The 19,205-nt window shown below is 43.5% G+C and overlaps 1 protein-coding gene across 15 annotated transcripts in view; it reads right to left on the bottom strand.

The window, feature by feature from the left end:
- The window catches only part of KALRN (kalirin RhoGEF kinase), a 616,794-nt gene that overhangs the window by 258,669 nt on the left and 338,920 nt on the right, over positions 1 to 19,205 (bottom strand). For all 15 annotated transcript variants that reach the window (XM_074364800.1, XM_074364803.1, XM_074364805.1 and 12 more), the window contains exons 14-15: positions 15,851 to 16,046; positions 7,450 to 7,616 (exon numbers count right to left, since the gene is read on the bottom strand). In XM_074364800.1, the coding sequence (XP_074220901.1) occupies positions 7,450 to 7,616; positions 15,851 to 16,046 (363 nt within the window). The remainder of the gene's footprint in view (positions 1 to 7,449; positions 7,617 to 15,850; positions 16,047 to 19,205) is intronic.

The following is a 19,205-nucleotide window of genomic DNA, read 5'->3' as shown; positions in this document are numbered from 1 at the left end:
TTCAGCCAGAGAGCTCATTATCTTCTACCCACAGTTGAAGAGAGGACAGGACGGGTCTAGATAATTAAAATCTCCCTAATTATGCCTGCATCCTGTGCCACAAGAGACTTATTTTAAGTACCAACCTCATTCCCAGCATCATGTTTTCTTTTCAACCTTTATAACTCCTCAGTCCATTTCCTCACCCACTTAGTTTAAACATTACTTTATCTGATTGCATTGTATGTATGTTTCTGAAGTTCCTTCTGGGACATAGTAAGGTATAAATGAATAAATTCCATCTGTTGGTATCGTTTTCTTTTTTTTAAGGCCCATGTCAAATATCAACAACTTTTTGAAATCTCCCATACCTAACCACTCCCATTAGAAACAATCTCTTCATCATCCACTAAAACCAGACCATTTTGTATGTACCACCTCTGTGGCACTCACCACAGCCTGCCTTATTCTGTTATTTTGACTTCTGTTTTGACCATTCTCTCCCTCCCTCCCACCTCCTTAGAACATAAACTCCCAGAAGACTAGAGTGATATATTAGTCATATTTTAATCTGACCCAGTTCCTAGCATAGTACCTCATGTGCGACAGGTATGTAGTAATGTTTTTAAAAGAGTGAACGACTACCTATGGAAAATACACTGAGCAGTGGGTCCAATCTCCTACATCTTGCAAAATAGTCAAGAGTAGGCAGGTTTGAGCTTTGATTGGTTAAATAACGCAAAGGGAGAAGAAGGAAAACAAGCAAAATAGTATGAATTGTCTACACACTGGACCATTAGAAAGAGGGAGTATGTTCTAATTGACTTAAATTATTTAGAGGCTATGGCTAGGCTGAGTAAAATTTCTAGGTGACCTTAATTAGTACTAGGGGAAAGAAAACTCAGCTAGGGAATATTAGAATAGAAGGAGAAACAGCTGACACTGTCTAGACAGTCTCGGCTGAAATGGAGACGTGGCAATTATCCAGCTAATAGAGTCAAGTGCAAATAATCCAACCAGAAGTATTAAACCTTGAAAATCTACCTTGTGTCTGATCATCAGAAAATTGCCAAATATTTGCTTTATTAAGGCATCTGAGAGTTTGCTTGGAGAGGAAATAAAAATTCTTCTGAAATTTTGAGATCAGTAAATACCATCCATCTGTTACTTCAAGGCAAAGCAGAAGACACCACAATCTGTTTCAAATAGTTTCAGATTTTTTTCCTTCTCTCAACTTCTTCATTTAAACAGTTAGAAAAATACTAAGCCTGGTCTCCTATTTCATAAACCTCACAGGTATTTCTCAAATTCCCTCCTTGGGCAGAAAATGACTGATGCCCTATTGTGCACGGATAACATCGGGACATAAATCCCACTGAAGCAGGGCTATTTGGATTGAGATGTTAATTCATGGGCCGCCTGGCAGATTGTGGATAAGATGCCAATCTGTAAAGCAATTAGTTGCAGGAAATAACTGCTCAGAGTGTATGTGTGAAATCTCTGATGCCACTGGTGTTCTGTGGCTGGCTGACTAGAGCTGCTACTGATTTCTGAAAGCTGGCTGGAAGTTTGGGGACATGCACACACGAATTGCATGCCTAAACGCTTCTCATCTTTGGAAAATGGAGCTTACAATTTATAGTTTTGAACTATGGAAGTCCTTCTGCCATGATTCACTGCATTTTGCTTGGTTCAAGATTCATTTAAAGGTGTCAAAGAAACATTTTCTCAATGTGCATCACAAATCAATGCTTGAGGGGCAATTTGACTCCCTCTGGGCCTCCTGAGTCTTGCTGGAATATTTCCTTTCTGGTCTCAGCCAACTGAAAACATCAGTTAGAGCTATGGTTGTGGGATCCCCATCTAACAGGTTGTTCATTTAGAAATATTATAGGTTTCAGTCTCTCCATCTTTCATTAAATCATACCATAACCTTGATATTCTTGTTCATTTTTATTTCCTAGATGCTGTTTATAAAGGCATTCCAGGCCTTCAGCATGGGAGATTTGATTTTAGAAAGATAAAAACGTATGGTAGTTTATTTAATCAATGGCTTGGCTTCAGGGGTGGGACAGATGCTGATGATTAAAGTCCCATGCATTTTCATCTTCCCAAAATCAAATCTCCCATGTTGAAGTCCTGGACTCAGTCCTAGAAGCTGAACTGAGGCAGTGTAGAAAGAGCACAAAATCGAAAGGCAGAACACGTGGCTTTGTTACAACCTGGTAAAAACACTTAACCCCTCTGAACCGCAACTTTTTCATTTGCAAAGGTAGGGTAACAGTGCCTTCCCTTCTGTACCAGGGTTGATGCAACATACTGTGAAATGCAAAGCCTGACTGATGACGGTGGTGCTGGTGAGTTTTAGTTTTGAGGCAAAGCTAGGTAGGTAATGCTATGATTCTTCACTTATACCTCTCACAATGAGAAGAGAAAGTTTAAGAATATTGATTTTTATTCTAGTATTTGTAGAGCCTTATTGGTTTATTCTGATGTGATGTAGACACTTTAGCTGTTTTGTTATCATCCTTCTTTGTACTCTGATCAATGACAACTCTTGTTGGTATAATTTTCTATTACTGCTTTTACAAAACAGAAATAGACTCACAGACATAGAAAACAAACTTACGTTTACCAGGGAGGAAAGGGGGTTGGAAGGGATAAATGGGGAGTTTGAGATTTGTAGATACTAACTACTATATATAAAATAGATAAACAAGGTCCTACTGTATAGCACAGGGAACTATATTCAGTACCTTGTAATGGCCTATAAGGAAAAAGAATATGAAAAGAAATCTGTATTTATATCTATACCTGTATCTATATATATAAAAACATAACTGAATCACTATGCTGTATACCAGAAATTAACACAACATTGTAAATTAACTACACTTCAATTAAAAAAGATTAAATAAGAAAAAAGATTACTTGAGCATTCTTTAAATAATTATGCTTTGCATAATAACAATAAGTTTTCTTTTTACTAAAAAATACTCTATTACTGTAATCCTTTATCTTCCTGGTTCATAAAATTGGTGATTTATTCTTCTGTGAGCATCCAAGTGAGTGAAAGGCAGCAGAAGAAATTTTGTAACAAGAATGAGAAAATGTTGGTCCTACTGATCTTGAGCTGTGTGACTTTGGAAATGTCATTTAATCTCTCTGAGGCTCAGTTTTCTCATCTGTCATATGGTAAGTCACAGGGTATAGATGAAATGAAATAACTAACATAAAAGTATTTTGCAAACCACAAAACGTGACCCTTAGAACGAACATTTTATGTTGGTCATCCACCTTAGACACCAGTTTACCTATAGGTTACATGGTCTTTGAAGGTCACGTTGAGCCCTAACATTCCTTACTTCTTTCAAAATTCAGAGACTGTCCTGTGACCACAGGATAACAGAGAAACTTGGCTCTGTAGAAATGAGGGTCTGGAAGACCCTTGCTGCTTGGGGACTTAGGAGCTAGGCTACAAATTCAGCTTGGTCAGAGCTGAGAGGGGGAACTGAGTGATGGAGATATATTGCATCCTCAGGCCAAGGAAGCTCAGATGATCCCGTGTTAGGAGAAGAATGGATGTGATTAACTGGACGTGAATGTCCACAATGATGATGCCATCGAAGCTGGGCAAGCTGGATCCTGTGACTTCGCAGGGTAGGGCAGCTGCTCACATAGGCTGTGTTCTCTAGGTAATGCTGACAATAAGGCTATGAGGGACACTGATTCTAACTCCTGCTACTGCAGATGACTTATCACAAGGCACAGTCGTTTCTGAAACTCCAGCCACAGGAAAACCATCAGCCCCTCAGACAGTAACTGGGAGCCTGCCACATTTCTAGTGCTTCTTAGTTTGAAAAATTCACGGTTTATGAGATTATACATGTTCATCCTTCATGGTTTTACAGGCTGTGACTGTGTGTCTTGTTAACAAATGGATAGTACTTGTCCCTTTGGCTGCCTCTCTTTTGGATCTACTCCAGCTCCTTTCTAACTTTTATGCACAGTGAACAGAACAAAACACCATATTCTCTAGAGGAACATGAGAAGGTAATATGTTCTTCTTTGTTTTAAATTCCCATCTTGATCACATGCAAATTTTGGCCAGTATTTGGTCCATGGGGGTAATTTAAGGCAATGTCTTTAGTAGACAAATAAGCATGATTTCTTTCTCCATAGCTTAGAGCTCCAACATCTTATAAATCCATTTCGGCCTATTTTCTGCTAAATGCATTGCTCTGTAGGAATACATATGGAAATTCAGTTAGTTTTATGCCCATTAAATAGGTTTTTCAAACCTTCCTGAATTATCTAATAAATGTGAGGTCATCCTTACCAGAGTAGCAATTTTCCTGGAAAGCAATCAGAGCATTCTGTGGGGTCTGGAGAATGGTCTAAGCTATTTTTCTAGAAGAAAGGGAGCACCTGGGTGGTCCAGGGCCCTATACCATGAGCTGGAATCAGGAGAGCAGCTTCCCTTCAAGGCTCAGTGTTTCTCTGGAGGGGTTAGGCCATTTATTTTAGATACAAAGTCCTGTATAATCCCTTCAGAAAGAAAACCACTTGCATTAATCAGTTTCATTTGCTCTAAATGCTTAAAAATAATTTTCAGTCCAATTTCTGTGACATCATCATTCCTCAAAGCTTCAGTTTATATAACTGAAGTGGCGTAACTACACTTACGGGTATGAAGGCCAAATCTAAACCTTTAAGTGATGAGCTCTAATGACAGAGCTGTATGATGACACATTGCTGTCCTCTCCCTTCCTGTCCCCACTGATGGCATTTCAATAAGGTCTTTTCATTCTTTCTTTCTTCCCTTTTTTTTTTTGAGAGTAACTTCAAAAGAGAAACTCTGGAGCTAGTGTCTAAATTTAGCCCCACTGATCAATACTGACATCTAAATTAACTCCCTGTTTCCAAGTGTCAACAGCTTCCAAATCAATATTTCCCACTCCACCAACGTCCATCAAACACAAACACCTTCTCTGAAACTGCATCAGACGACTCCCAAAAGAAAGAGCCCATGTCGACAAGGAAAACAAGTCTGTCCAATGAGGCATGGTGGCTTAACCGTGCAGGCAGTACCTCGGCGCCTCCAGGGGCCGCCGTCCTTTGCAAAGGCCTTCACGGGTTTCCTAAAGGCTGACCCGAGCCATCCAGTCCCAATTTGAACTACAACTCCCTTTGCATCATTCCTGCCATGATGGAGAGAAGAAGGAATGTTCTCACTCCCACAGACGAATACTTTTTTTTTGTCCTCCAGTTCATGAAACACTTAATGGGAATGTATACAGATATTAGTCAAGCCTGGGTTATCCATGGACGGATGATCCACTTCCCCACTTGACAAACTACCTTTCATCGTCCCAGCTCCCCATCCTGTGCAAAATGTATACTTGGAGGATGAAAATTCATTTCATTTCCATTTTCATCTCAGTCAAGAAAAACATAATTAGGAAGCTGGCCCTATTATTAGTGCTGTAGCGAAAAATAAATAAAATAAAACACCAGGAACAAAAGCAATGGCATATATTTCATTTCAAAGTCAATTAGGAATAATTTCCCTGTTATCTGGATATTTTATTCAGATGACTGTGAAAAAGGAGAATGGAGGAGAACTCCCATGGCCTGCTGGAGCCACTGACTCACCAGGCAGGCGCCGGCCCTCTGCCACGGTGCTGCAGCAGACTGCACTCTGCTGGAGGGCTTCTTTCTATTTCTCCCGGGACTCCAGGGTGGGAGAGGGGCCCAGCAGAGGCAAACTGTAGGACCTTGGATTCATGAGGCCTGGGCTCAACTTTGAGCTAACTAGTCAAGAGGCCCTGGGAGCACTAATCCTCTGGTCCTCAGTTTCCTCATTTGTAAAGTAAATGTATATCACAGTCCCCCATGGGCCTGTTCTCCTTAAGTGAGATCCCACGTAAGAAAGTACTTCTCCTATGAAAATAAAGACTATCATTACTGCCAAGAGGTTCAGAATTTGTATACTCATCACTGCACTGGGCTAGCTAGGATTCCTCCCATGTCCCCATGAATAACAGGTCTCTCCAGGGACTCAGGTGTGACCCCAGGGCAATTAAACAGAAAAGCAGCAGTGGTCTGGCTTTGCCCGGGGCTCAGTGATTTCACCTGAGCTCAAGACGGATCATCAGCACAGAGAGGGCGGGCCCTGGCTGAGCACTGATTGGAGAAGAAGGAGGGTAGGGAAGATCATTTTGCATATTATAATAAATAATATAGAATAACTAAAAGAGAAGCATCAGCAAGGAATACCCTGAATAAAAGGGCCTGAGCAATAAATAAATAAAATATGATGTCTTTTTTTCTTGTGCTAAATTAATAGACAAATGTAAAAACTCTAGCAGTCACTGTACATAAGGAAAAAAACATTTAAAAGAGGAAGATGTATCTCTGCTTAGGATACTTTGGGTGGGGCTCTGCTTAGAGGAAGCAGGTGGATGGGGTTGCTTGGGAAAGTGTGGAGCGGAAGGAGTAAACACTGAAGTGCTGTGGAGTCTGCCCTGCCAGGAAGCCGTCCTGGACCCATGGAGGGTGATGTTGAGTTCAGTGTGACCTTTGTCTGGTGACTTCTCTAAGCTTCAGAGACCTCCTCTGTAAGGACAGTAATATCTGCTTCAGAGAATGGTTGTGAGGACTGATTAAGAGATAGGTACAAAAGGCAGGTACTCAGTAAATGGAATTATGATTACATTTGTATTTCTTCAATCCCACTTTGTCTAAATAGGAAATCCCCATTCATTATGCTAATGATTCCCACTTAGTCTGTTCAAAATATAAATATGTAGTATTTTTAAAATGTGCCATTGGTCATTGTATGTATGTTCCTAAAGAGTCCTAGGAACCGTAAGGGTATATTCTTTAGTAAAATAGTATCATGTCTCATACAGGTAAGAACTCTTCTCTTTTTAAAAGTGGCTTTAATGAGTCTAGAACATTTTCTTATGAGAACTATACACACATTGAAAGAATGATGGGAACTGAACGATGGCTACCACATACTGTCTATATCTCAAGTGCGGTACTAGGCACACAGGTGCCCCACATTAATCAGCCTGGCTCTAAAGCCTGCATACGCTTATTGATAAGGGCTTTGTATTTCCCATGAACTCTGCGCAGGATTGAGGATAGAAAGGAAGAGAATGGACTCAGTGGCTAAGAACAACTTGGAAAAGTACTGGAATGCTCTCCTTAGATTGTTATAAGGCAGAGAAATGATGCATGTGTAGTCTGAGCCGTTGTACCATTAGATCTGTTTGTCGGAGCCAATAGATAGCAGCCTAGTTTTCAGAAACAAATGCAACCACACCTTACCTTACCTATTTCCTAAGTTCCGGGTATACCTGTGGCTCTGTATGCCTTACCCCGTACCAGGAACAGGCTCAGGTCAGACTCAGCTGCTGGGAAGCCCAGGCTGAAGGCAGAGGGCTAGATGGCCAGGCTCACCTGTTTGACTTCGGCCTGGAGGTGCCGTAGCTGAAGGCACTGCTCCAGCCGCTTGTGGGTCTGCTCCGCGTTAAGCTCCAATTCATGCTGCTTCTCGTGGAGAAACTCCAATAGCTCTTGCACCTGGGCCGCCAGATCAATGTCTTTTTCACAGATTAACTCAATTCCTGATTTAAACAAAATGTAAACAATTAAAAACCCGGTAGTAAAGACTATATTTCTTCCAATATGCATATGAAAGCTGGAATCCAGAAATAGCCACTGACAGCACGCTCTCAACCTCTGCATATCCCTCTGTGAAATCGGACAAATCACCATAACAAGCCTTTGTTTGGGATGCTCAAACCATGCCATCTCTTTTGGATTAACTCATCTTTTGCCAGGGAATAACTCTTCAACAGATGATTGCTTACCTAATTATCAACTGGGGTCAAAGAGGTGGTTTTCTGGAGTCCATCCCCAGACAAGGCGGCACACGGCAGTCCCCACAAGGGGACTGCCAATACCAGAATATTCACAACCAAGCCTCTTCATCATATTGGGAAATACAAAGTCCAAAAGACCCTGTCTCAGGAACTTCTGCCCAAGGCACCTCTCTTTTAGCTGGTCAGATGCAATTTACCATTAGATGTTAAGTAAACTCTCAAGAGAATAGTTGGGCAGTGGTGATTTTATTAGCCAACTGTTTAGGTCCCCTAAAAGAGCAACTCTAAGAAATACATGCTAGCTCTCTATATTGTTTCTCAGACACAGGCAAACACACCTGATAACCACACCCCAGCAGTGTCACAGGGGTACTGAGTGCTTATCCATTTGGAAAAACCATCACACGAAATTGTGCCCTCACCTGGAGAGTTTGCTTATCCTTCTACTGATTCAAAGCATAGTAAGCCCAGCCAGTCGCTGACAAGGGCTGCCAGTGTGATTAATAAACTGCCAACCATCTGACCTGTGATGGGAGCCTCGAATCAATACCCACCAGGCAGAAGCTGTGGCTCCATTCCTTGCTCACCCCCTCCCCACCTCCTTGTCTTATTTTTCCTGTGTGTACCTCTCCCAGCAAACACATTCGCTCTCTGCTCCAAGCCAGTGCTCCGATTCGCACATTATCACCAGCACACCTGTAGTAGCCTTCCTCCAACAGATTTCTGCTTCAGGAAGGGTTGTTAACAAACTCTGAGACAGAGTGAAGGTGCTGCGTAGTTATCTAGGTCCTCTAGCCTGTCCTCTAGTGACTTGAATGTGATCCCTTACTTAGCTGTGATAGACCACACGGAAAGTGGGGAGCCGGCCCTGAGTCAGAATCATGATCTTGGGCAAGTTACCTAAATCCCCAGCAACTTCGCTTTCCTTATATGTACAAGAGGACTTTAAGTCTCTCTCTACCTCAAAGGCTACCTACTTCAGGAGCTGGTTGGGAGGATTAAATGAGATGATGCATCTGAGGCGTCTGTCACAGATCACAATAAACACGCTTTGCTCCTTAGTTCCAGGGCTGGCCCGCTTTCTGACCCAAACTTTCAACTTTTTGCCTTCTGACATTCATGCCCTCTTGGTTCCTATTTATCTCCAACTTCATGCAAGTTGTAACCCGTACTGTTTCTTGATTCTTATTGTCCAGCTATTTCTGTTTCAGCCTTGGCTTCGGGAAAATCCTCACTCTGGATTGCTTGCCTCCTTCTGATCCCTGACTCCACCTGGGTCTGCTGATTCTTAGTTCTGTCCAGATCCTTTCCCTGGGTCCACATCCTGGAATCTATGGCCCAATGCAGTTATGGATACGGATGAATAGAGTCTCAACCAACAATGGGGCTCAGACTCAAAAGCCCAGAAGATAAATACTTCCAAAGGGCACCAAAGGGTAGTGTACTTCCATGGGGATCACTCTCAGAGGAGACCAACAATCTCAACGTATGGCCACATAAAAAATCAGTCCCCTTTGGGACACTTCCTCCTCCCTGTGACTCACAACATCAGAAATTTATCACCCCCCACCACCACACCTGCCTGATACAGTGGGGGCGAATAAGGAAAGTCTGTACATGATAAGGGAAATTCACTTCTCAAGGCAAAAATAGTGTTTTACATAAGGACAATATGGGAGAGTGTAAAATTTTTTTTCTGGTGTTACATGGTAATAATTTCAGTATCTTTTCACATTTATTTTTTTCTGTCAGTTTCATAATTCCAAGATCAGCTCCTGAAATATCTGTAAGACACAGGAAAGAATGGCTTGTTCTTTTGGCAGTCAGCTTCCTCCAGTTACTGTTTTTAATTAACAAGGAGATGAGGTAGAGCATCTCCTTGACTGAAATAAAAAAATAAGAAAAAATACAAAAATTTCTACCTCTGTATTGCTAGGTTTCGTGGAATGACACTAGACCTCCATGTTTACTTTTTAAAAATGTAATTTAAGATCCACCTGCAGAAGTAGAGGCTCTTCCCTGCTTCCTGCCACAATGTGGATTTTTCCCAGCTCATTTTCATTCTGCATGCATCTCTGGTGTTTGGTATGATGGGCTTGGGCAAAGTGTCTTTCTAGGAGAAGCTCATGGGCTCACCTCTGCCACATGACATGCAAATGGGCTCTCTAAGCCTGGTACTCATCAAAGGGGCCAGCCACCTGCTTAGAACATCATCCAGAGCGGGCTGCCTGCCAGCCCTGAGACTTGAGCCCTTCATTTTCAGCTATCTTGCTTGATATATAGATATTTTTTATGTGAGATGAACACAGGAAATAAAATGGATGAAGATGATGCCTACAACTCTCCTTCACCACTCATCATGTTGTGGATGGAGTGGGAGAAACATGAAGAGTGACTCCAGCCACACCAAGAAGAATAGAAACTCACCTCTCTCTTCTGGTGCCCCCAAACACATTGGCATGAGTCCCAGCTAATACCCATCACCTGGTAAGTGCCATCAATCAATAGCAAATAGTGTTTTCTTATGTTGACATTACTGCCCTCAATCTAATCAGAGGCCTAACTGTCTTCCTTACAGGGTCTCCAGAGATGCAAGATGTGTTCTTACCATCAAGGAGTGAAATAGATTCATAATGAAATAGTTCATCAATCTCTCTAAAAAAGCTGCACTGAGGTTTCTTTCTGATGTGCCCCCACAAGTCCTATACACAGTCCTGTGTCAGAACAGCCCCACTGAGGTTGGTTCCTTACTAACTAGTCCATGTTCTCACAGGAATGCAGGTTCCCTGGGGCCAGGGCCAGGTGTATTTTATGCATCTCTGCATCTTTAGGACCTAACACAGTGCTTGACTCACCCCTAAAAATACCTGTTTAGTGAACACATGGGTCTCTTTAAGGAAAAGCTCAGGTCACCTGAGAGCTTTAGGGACAGATGTGGGTGTGAGTCCATGCTCTGCAGCCTGTTAATGGGGGTCTCTGGGCTCCGAATCCCCTCTGAGACTGAGTAAGATGGGAATCCCAACAGTGACTCCTCATGAGTGTTGTGAGGACTAAGAGATAAGGTATATACAGTGCCTAGTTAGTAAAACATCCATGTCCCCACTTTTTCCTTTCCCTGGGGGAAATTATAACACATCCTTTGTTGATTACTGATGGGACTGTTGAATGGCTTATATAAAATGGAAATATAAAATCTTACCATCAGGTGTTTATGAACTTGCTCAAAGTGTATCATTAGAAGTTATGCTGATTTGGATGCTGTTAGACCAGTGCTCTCAACCTTGGCTCAAATTAGATTCATCCAGAGAACTTTAAAAAGTTGCCATGTCTTAGCCATACCCCAGACCAATAACATCAGAATCTCTGTGGGTAGGATCCAGGCATCAGGAAGTCTTAAAGCTCCCAGGGTGATTCCAACATGCAACCAAGACTGGAACCCACTGGGTAGGGGGTACAATGGTCAGCGATGCAGGGACAGAGTTATTCTTTATGCTACACTCTGGTATCAGAATGCCCGGCAATGCCATTACTTAGGGCTCAAGTCCACAGTTAATAATAAAATGTTACTTTGCTTTCCTTTGCTGCCAGGTCAAGGGTACCACTTTAATTTCCTCAAGGACAGAGGTGGCTGTGGTCTAGGGTAGCAGTGAGGTACTCCTGCCTCTGCTGCTTGTACTTATAACGTGTCTTTGAACAGTTTGTGTGTTCTTCAAAAATCTGTCTGCTTCAGACAGAGAACATCTTCTTTTCTCTTTTCTCCTCCGCTTCCCACTCCTCTTTCTGTGTCACTCCCTCAATATAACACCCAGTTCAGAAATGACAAAGTCCTTTAATCAGGTTTTTAGATCAGTATCCTCAACCCTGGTACATCAGAATCATTTGGGAAGTTTAAAAAATCTGGGCCCACTCCAGACCAATTAAGTAAGAACCCCTGAGGGGTGGGGCCCAGATACTGGTATGTTTAAGAAGCTCTCCAGGTGATTCCAAATATGCAGCCAGGCTGAGAACCTTTGTTTTTTGTCTTGTTTTTTTTATTTTTAATCAGCGCCTCTTACCTTCCCCTCAGATCCATATTCCTTCACTCCCGAGAAGCTTCCACTTTGGAAAAATATGGGCCTTTTCTTTCCTTTTATGACACAGTACAATTATTTATGGCCCATTATTTTTCCCTATATCTGTACCCCCTGGACTGATGTTCCTCCTTGATTAATTCAGCAAACATCAATATCAAGACGTAACCACTCTGCTGGATGCCGGGAATGTAAAGAGAAGGAAGGAGGGACCCTGCCCTCACGCTGCTGGAGAAACTACGGGAACACAAATAACCCCAGCAGAACTCAGCATGAGCTAGAACACGAGGATAATGTGCAGCAGGTAACAAGCTTTACTGAACTCTCACCACACGCAGGTTTTACCCCACTGCACCCTCACAATGACTCCATATGGTTAGAATTCCTATGATGGCTGTTTTCCAGAGGAAGGTGAGGCTTGGAGACATGAGGTAACATGCTCAAGGACACCCAGGTAGTGAGACGTGTGGCCATGATGCCAACCCAGGAAGTCTCTCGCTCTCCTACCAGTACTCTTAACCTCTACGTTTAAGGAGAAGAGTGAGCCTCACAACCTAATTTAAGAATTTATTTAAATGCTGGGGCAGGGTTCTCCCCAGGCACAGTAAAATTTAAACATCATTGGCACAGACTCCAAAGAGTTTTCACTTAAAAACCTTGTTTAGAGAGAGAACTTGATGCTTTGATGAAACAACAAAAGTGACATATCTACAGGAAACGCAGATTCTGTCTTCTTCCTGAGGTCACGTGTAACAGTCATATGGTCAAGTCACAGCAGGGAGAAGATCTGGGGCATAACCAATGGGGGCAATGAGGCTGCATCACGGAAGGTGAGAATTGGAGGGGACGTGGGGAATGGAGGCCCATCGGCCACACTAGACAGAAGAAACTAAGGTCTAAAGAGAAAGAACAGGGACTTCCAAAGTCAGTCTGCTTGTTGGTGATGCAACTGGACCTTGGATTCAGCCAGCATGTTTTCCCCAATTTGACTCTTTCCAGCAAACCCTACCACTTCCCAACTTGAGGCCCAAATAGGTAACACTAAACAACGAGCAAGTGAAGAAATTGTTCCTATTTTGCCAACTATTCCTAAGGCTGATGTTGATTTAAGTGAAGGCTTTTGCTTTTGGTGAGGGTTGTTGGCACATTAGATGGATTTAGGAGAACCTGGCTGAATGCTAAAACTTCATACCTGAAAATAAAGATAAGGAAATTCCCTACTTCCATCTACGTTTGTAAAAATCAAAGCGTGAGCCCTTAATTAATTTGGCTTGGAGGGCTAAATACCAACCAACTTTTTGATTGTGTTAATTGTCCTTTTTCTGAGACAACAGTTACTTTACCTTTAGTTCAAATATAGTTCATTAGACATACAAAGTAAATGCCCAGCACATTTGTTCCCTCAGTCCTGTGTCTCTGAAGTCCTGTATTCCTTGGCCATTCAAGTCCTGGGCAAGGCCCGTTCTAGGTCCACCTCCAACCCCAATCCCTAACCCCAGCTCTGGTGTGACTGCCCTGTCCCTTCCTCCAAGCCAGAGATGAGATAGATGCCCAAGGTATATGGCAGCAGAATGAGCTTCCCTGAGGCCCTGGAATCATGTCCCTTGAGGCTTCCTGGGCTATGTCAGCCTGAGCAGCTGGCTGAGGCAGGAGCAGGGGAACAGCCAGTCCTAGCAGAGAGGGCTGAAGAGGCCAATCAAGGCTCTTTTAACAAAGCTCATTCCTAGAACAGGATATTGTGGGGGTGAGCAGCCCATCTGCCTGGGGTATTTTCACCCACTCAGCCCTCACAGTTAAGGTGGCCGCCAAGCACAGCCAGTCTTCAAGGACTGCCAGCTCTGTTACCAAGGGTACTTGGCACTTAAACAGAGATGTGCTTGCCGAAGGTCTTGCCGGCATCCTGGTCCTAAGTGCCGCAGGTTTTCAGGCAGATGAGGTTCTCCACCTGCCAGACACATCAGTATGTGAAAGGATGAGGGATCAGCATCCCTGCAGGGTTTCTCTGCACAGCATCTTTTTTGGGTACCATGTCTGCACTCTCATGGTTTCCAGTCTTAGCTGGATAGCCAGCTAACGTGAGCATCATGAGGACAAGCTGTAGGGTAAAACCCTGAGTCCAGACAAGGTTCTCAGTCACAGTTTCTCCCTTCCCCAATAAGGCCTTGAAAAGGTACAAGCCATGGCCAAGAACACTACTTCTCAAACTTTAACATGCACAAGATTTACCTGGAGATTTTGTTAAAATGCAGATTCAGACTCACTAAGTCTGGGATTCTGCCTTTCTAATCAGCTCTCAAGTGATGCTGGCATTGCTGGTCCAGGGCCCACACTTTGAGTAGGTCCTAGATCAGGGTCGGTAGATTGGAGGTGCATCAGAATCACCTGGAGGGCTTACTGAACTACAGATTTTTGGGCCTCACCCCCAGGAGATCCTGATGTGGCAGGTTCTAGGGATGGGCCCTTGAACTTGCATTTCTAACAAGTTCTTAGGTAATGCTGATGTTGCTGATCTGGGCACTGCGGTTGGAAGTCACTGCCCGAGGGCATTTCATAGATATCAGCTGCTGTGATTTAACCATCGCAATGAAAAACAGTGGTTCTCAGCCCTAGCTGCATGGGGGCATCACCTGCGGAGCTTTTGCTGATACCCAAGTCCTACTGAGAGGTGTTCAATCAGAATATCTGGGCATTGTCGTTTTGAAAACAGTCCCCAGACAGACTATGATGTAAATGGAGGGTCCTTCCAGGAGCTGTGTGGAGCCTGGTCTATACCCAGTAAACAGGCCTGGGTCTCACAGGCAGCTGCAGTCTGTTCACAACATAAATAAAAATTCAAGGAAAGATAATGCTGACCAAAGTAAATAGAATTTACTAGATGGTCTCTCCTCTGGTGAGAAGTGAAGTTCCTCTGAATGCTGGTATATATTCTCTCAGGTCATTAAAAGAAACATAGTACCCTAAAGTCAAGTTTGATTGCTAAGGTCTGCCTGACGATCTCAGGATTCTAAATGTCCTTCATGATCTACAGGGACATGGACCAATCATGTTTTAACGAGTTGATGGCCTGAGCCCCTGTCTGCCTCCTCCTGGAGGACCCAGGGTGGGTGGGGATGTGGAGATCTGACTTCTAGAACTCTACTGGTGTGTGCCCAGACCGGCAACTTCTTTTTTCTGGACTAGCTGGACAAGTGGACCGCTATGGCTCTCTCCAGTTCTAACATCAAAGGCTGTTTTGGAAAGTGGCAGGTGTAACAGTAAGGGCTTCTGTTAGATAAATAGTGAATAAATCCTGAGCAGGAAAAGAAGTCAAGTCTGGGTAGCTCAGCCAGTGTTTTTTGAGAAGTTATAAAATTATATGACCTTGCCATAAATTTTATCAGCACTTTTCTTACATGCACGCACAGACCAGTGATAAGAAAAATGAAGACTCAGAAGCATGAACTGGAGATGAGGAGCTAGCCCTGAGGGTGGAGGACAAGGCAGGAAAATGTGTGTGTGTGTGTGGGCGGTGGGGCAGGGCAGGGTGGAATAGCGACATCTACACATTTGAATACAGTTCACAAGGATGGCTGACTGCTTTTGGAGCCCACTTGGGCTTTGTTTCTTCAACCACCATGTTTTTGAATCTGTGCTGATTTCCATCATTGGTTTTTCCCCCACATCCCACAGTACCAGGAGATCCTGGTCCTATTCCTATCTTTACCACAGCCTAACCAGGCAACCTTGGACAAGTAATTTTAGCTCCCAGGCTTCAGTTTTTCTTTAAAATGGAGGCAAAACCCTCTGTTCCAGTACCTGTGAGAACAGAATAAATGAGTGGAACAGAAGTGCTCTTTGGAGCCAGGGTCGTATTCTTGTTTTCATCATCTCCCCATTGGAAGAATGAGCCTGGGACAGGTTGCCTACCTGAGGCCTGAACCTCCATGATGTACTGATGCAGATCCTGGCCCTGCTGGATGACCTCAAAGGTCATGTTATTCATGGCCAGCTTCCGCTCCGTGTGGCGCTGCAGCCGTTGCTCCGCCAGGGTCAGATCCTCCGTGTTAAAGTCATTCATCTGCCGAAGCAAGTCCTCGTTCCAGGCATCTAGTTCTGCTGTCACCTGTGAGAGAACCACCATCAGTGTAGGCTCGCTGGTCCACAAGAGGCTGCTAGGTTGAAGCTCACTGATTCCAAACCTTACTAACTAATCCAACTTTCAGATCTGTCTCTGCTTTGCATCTCCTTTTTGACCCCCAGAGCACATTTAAGCAATGGTACCATGCACCCAGGTATGCATGCCTTTAAAAGTGTTCTCCCTGTGCATCAATGTCTACAGCAGCAGTAAACACTTATATGATGAATTATGGTTTAGAAAGTTTTTGCACACTCCATCTCATCCCACCCCTACAATAACCTAGAGAGGCAGGCAGGGTGGAGATCTCCAGGTCCATCTCACACAAGAGGAAGCTGACGCTCACTCACACAGATGGAATGGTTTGGCCAGAGTTCACTGTGCTCACAAGGGGCGTGACCTGAGAACATAATTTGGTTCTTCTCCAGACTGCAAAGACTTTGTCCACCATACATACTGTAACCATTGTTCTAAAAGTCTCATAATTGGAGAGGTCCTTAGAAATTAAACGCTGAGTCTAGCTCTTCAAGAGACAGAAACAGAGGGCTGGAGAAGCCTGGTGAAGGGCCTGAGGTTACACAATCAGTTAGAGCCGGTACACACCAAACCCAGGGGTTCCAATCTGGTTCCCGTATTCTGTTATACAGGATTCTCTCTACTACAAAGGCCAATACCTGGAAGTGGTGACTAAACAAGGTGTAAATGTGTAGCTTCTAGAAATACAAGCAGATTATACTCTATTGAAAGGCATGAATGATCCTAATGAAGACTGAAGCATGTAATGAAGGGAAACTTTGCCTTCATATGAGCTTGCTAATTGGTTACTGCTCTACACCCTCACTCACATGACTTGACCTTGTTTGCTCTCAAATATGTGCCTGCAAACAGAGACTGAATCCTACACTTCCTTTACAGTCGCTGCAATCACCCACAGAGTAGGAACTCAGAAGTACTGAACTGGATAATAATTCCACCTGATTCATGAATCAGATAAAACCTTTTCTAAAGTGGTTTTCAGGTGTTATTCACGCTACCCCAACGGAAGCCTCAGCCCAGATCGCGCAGTGGCAGCATGGCCCAGGCAGCCTAAGCACATGGTCTAGGGCCCCAGCTTGGTGATTTTCACCATGTTGGGTCTCATTCCAGCTGAACTGTGGCATAACCTTCCCAGTTACCAAACACTGCTGGCCCCAGGGGAGTAGTAGCAGGGGACAAAGGGATGGAAAGACCAGCTTGATGCAGCCAGGAGATGGCGCTGTTCCATCCTGTGCTGGGGCCATATGTCCTGGGGTGGGATGGGAAAGCGGTCCCTCATGAGCGGCTGCCGTCTGGGTCAAGGGATTCCATTTTTTGTCTAACAGTAAGACTTTTCTCCATTGCAAGCATAGTTGCTCTCTTTGAAGCAGAAATGGGGGAACTGAAAAAATCTGCCTTCACTGCTGTGGGTTCTCACCTTATGCCCCCACCTCTCTGCAGGTCAACAAAGGGATCCACTGAGCTCTGCCCAAAAACCTACTATCCATTTATTGTGGGGAGTCCTTGGGGACCTGTGCATTGGCAGGCAAACAGGTTTTTGTTGTATCTCAGCTTTGAAAAGCACTTCATTCTTTAACTAGAGAAGGGAGTTAAACTGAGAAAAATAAGAGAGATAATTTATAATTTATAAGAGATCACTTTATAGGATGAATAGGCTTTTGTAGACAGAGCTTATAAATGTGTTTTCCCTTCCTGCATTAAAGTATAATTTACATACAATAAGACACACAAATTTTAAGCATTCAGTTCTATTAAGTTTTGACAATTTTAGATACCAGGGTAGCCATCACCAAAAACAAAATACAGAGCCTTTCCATCACCCTAGACAGTCTACTTGCGCCCCTTTTCAGTCAGGTCCTGCCCCCTGCACCCACCCCTGCCTCCCACCTCAGGTACCACTTTCTGATTTCTATCCTCACAGATTCTTGGATTCCATACGAATGAAGTCATACAGTATGGACGCTTACATGTCTGGCTTTCTGTGTTCCACACACTATATTTAAGATTCATTCTTATTGTATCAGTTCATTCCTTGCTACTGCTAAGTGCGGTTCCCTTGAGCAGATGCACAGTGACTTGTTTATCCATTCTCCAGCTCATGAACTCCTGGGTTGTTTCCAGGATTTGGCTATTATGAGTAAGGCTGATGTGACAGTTCTCACACAGGTCTTTCTGCGGACATAGGTTTTCACTTGAGAGTCACCTAGGAGTGCAATTGTAGGGTCATAGGGTAGGTGTACATTTAACGTTCCCAAGAGGAATTTCACATTCCCATCAGGAACATATGACAGTTCCAGCTACTCACCATCATTTGGTATTATTGGTCTATTTAATTTTAGCCATGCTAGTGGGTGTGAAGTGTTATCTTAGTATGGTTTTAGGTTGTAGTTCCCTAATGACTCACGATGGTGAGCACATTTTCATATGCTTACTGGCCACTGGTATCTACTTTTAGAAAGTGTCGTGTTTTTTTCCTCATTTTTCAAAAATCAGGTTATCTTTTGATATAGATTTATAAGAGTTCTTAATATATGTTGGCTATAAGTCATTTATCAGATAATATGTTGAAAAGAGACCAAACAAAATTTTTAGTCCATTTCCATGTGTACAAACTGAGGGAAATAAGACTAAAACTAAGATAACATGTATGAAAGGAACAGTCTGCCTTTAAATTTGAGTTTTTGTTTTGCTTCCATGAAACTGAGTCTATGAAGAAGCTGTTTGCTGCAGGAAGGTCTCACAGGGGTCCCAGGCCTGAATCTGTGGAATGGAAAAGCAAGTGTGCAGGGTCCTGGTTAGGGCAGAGCAAAGGGGAGGTGCTTGAGTTGGGGGAGTGAGGCTTGGAGGTCTGGTGTCTTGGGAATCTGGATCTAAACCAAATGTGAAATATGCCCAGGATTCTACATCCAATGTTTCCCTATTCCTTCCTGCCCGCTTCTCCACCTGCAGCACCCAATACCGTTAAGCTGAAGGGTCCAAGCCTGTCATGAAGCCTGAAGAGAATTTCAAGGAGCTACTCAGTGCAACAGCCTGACTTCCAAGTCTGCCCTCCCTCAGCCTATACGCTCTTTACTTCCTCTATGTCTGACTCTCTCCTCCCAATTCCTTCAA

The sequence above is a fragment of the Camelus bactrianus genome, chromosome 1 (genome assembly GCF_048773025.1).
Source record: "Camelus bactrianus isolate YW-2024 breed Bactrian camel chromosome 1, ASM4877302v1, whole genome shotgun sequence".
Taxonomy (NCBI): Eukaryota; Metazoa; Chordata; class Mammalia; order Artiodactyla; family Camelidae; genus Camelus; species Camelus bactrianus.
The sequence above is the reverse complement of the archived record's forward strand: the minus strand, read 5'-3'. Positions and strand labels throughout refer to the sequence as shown.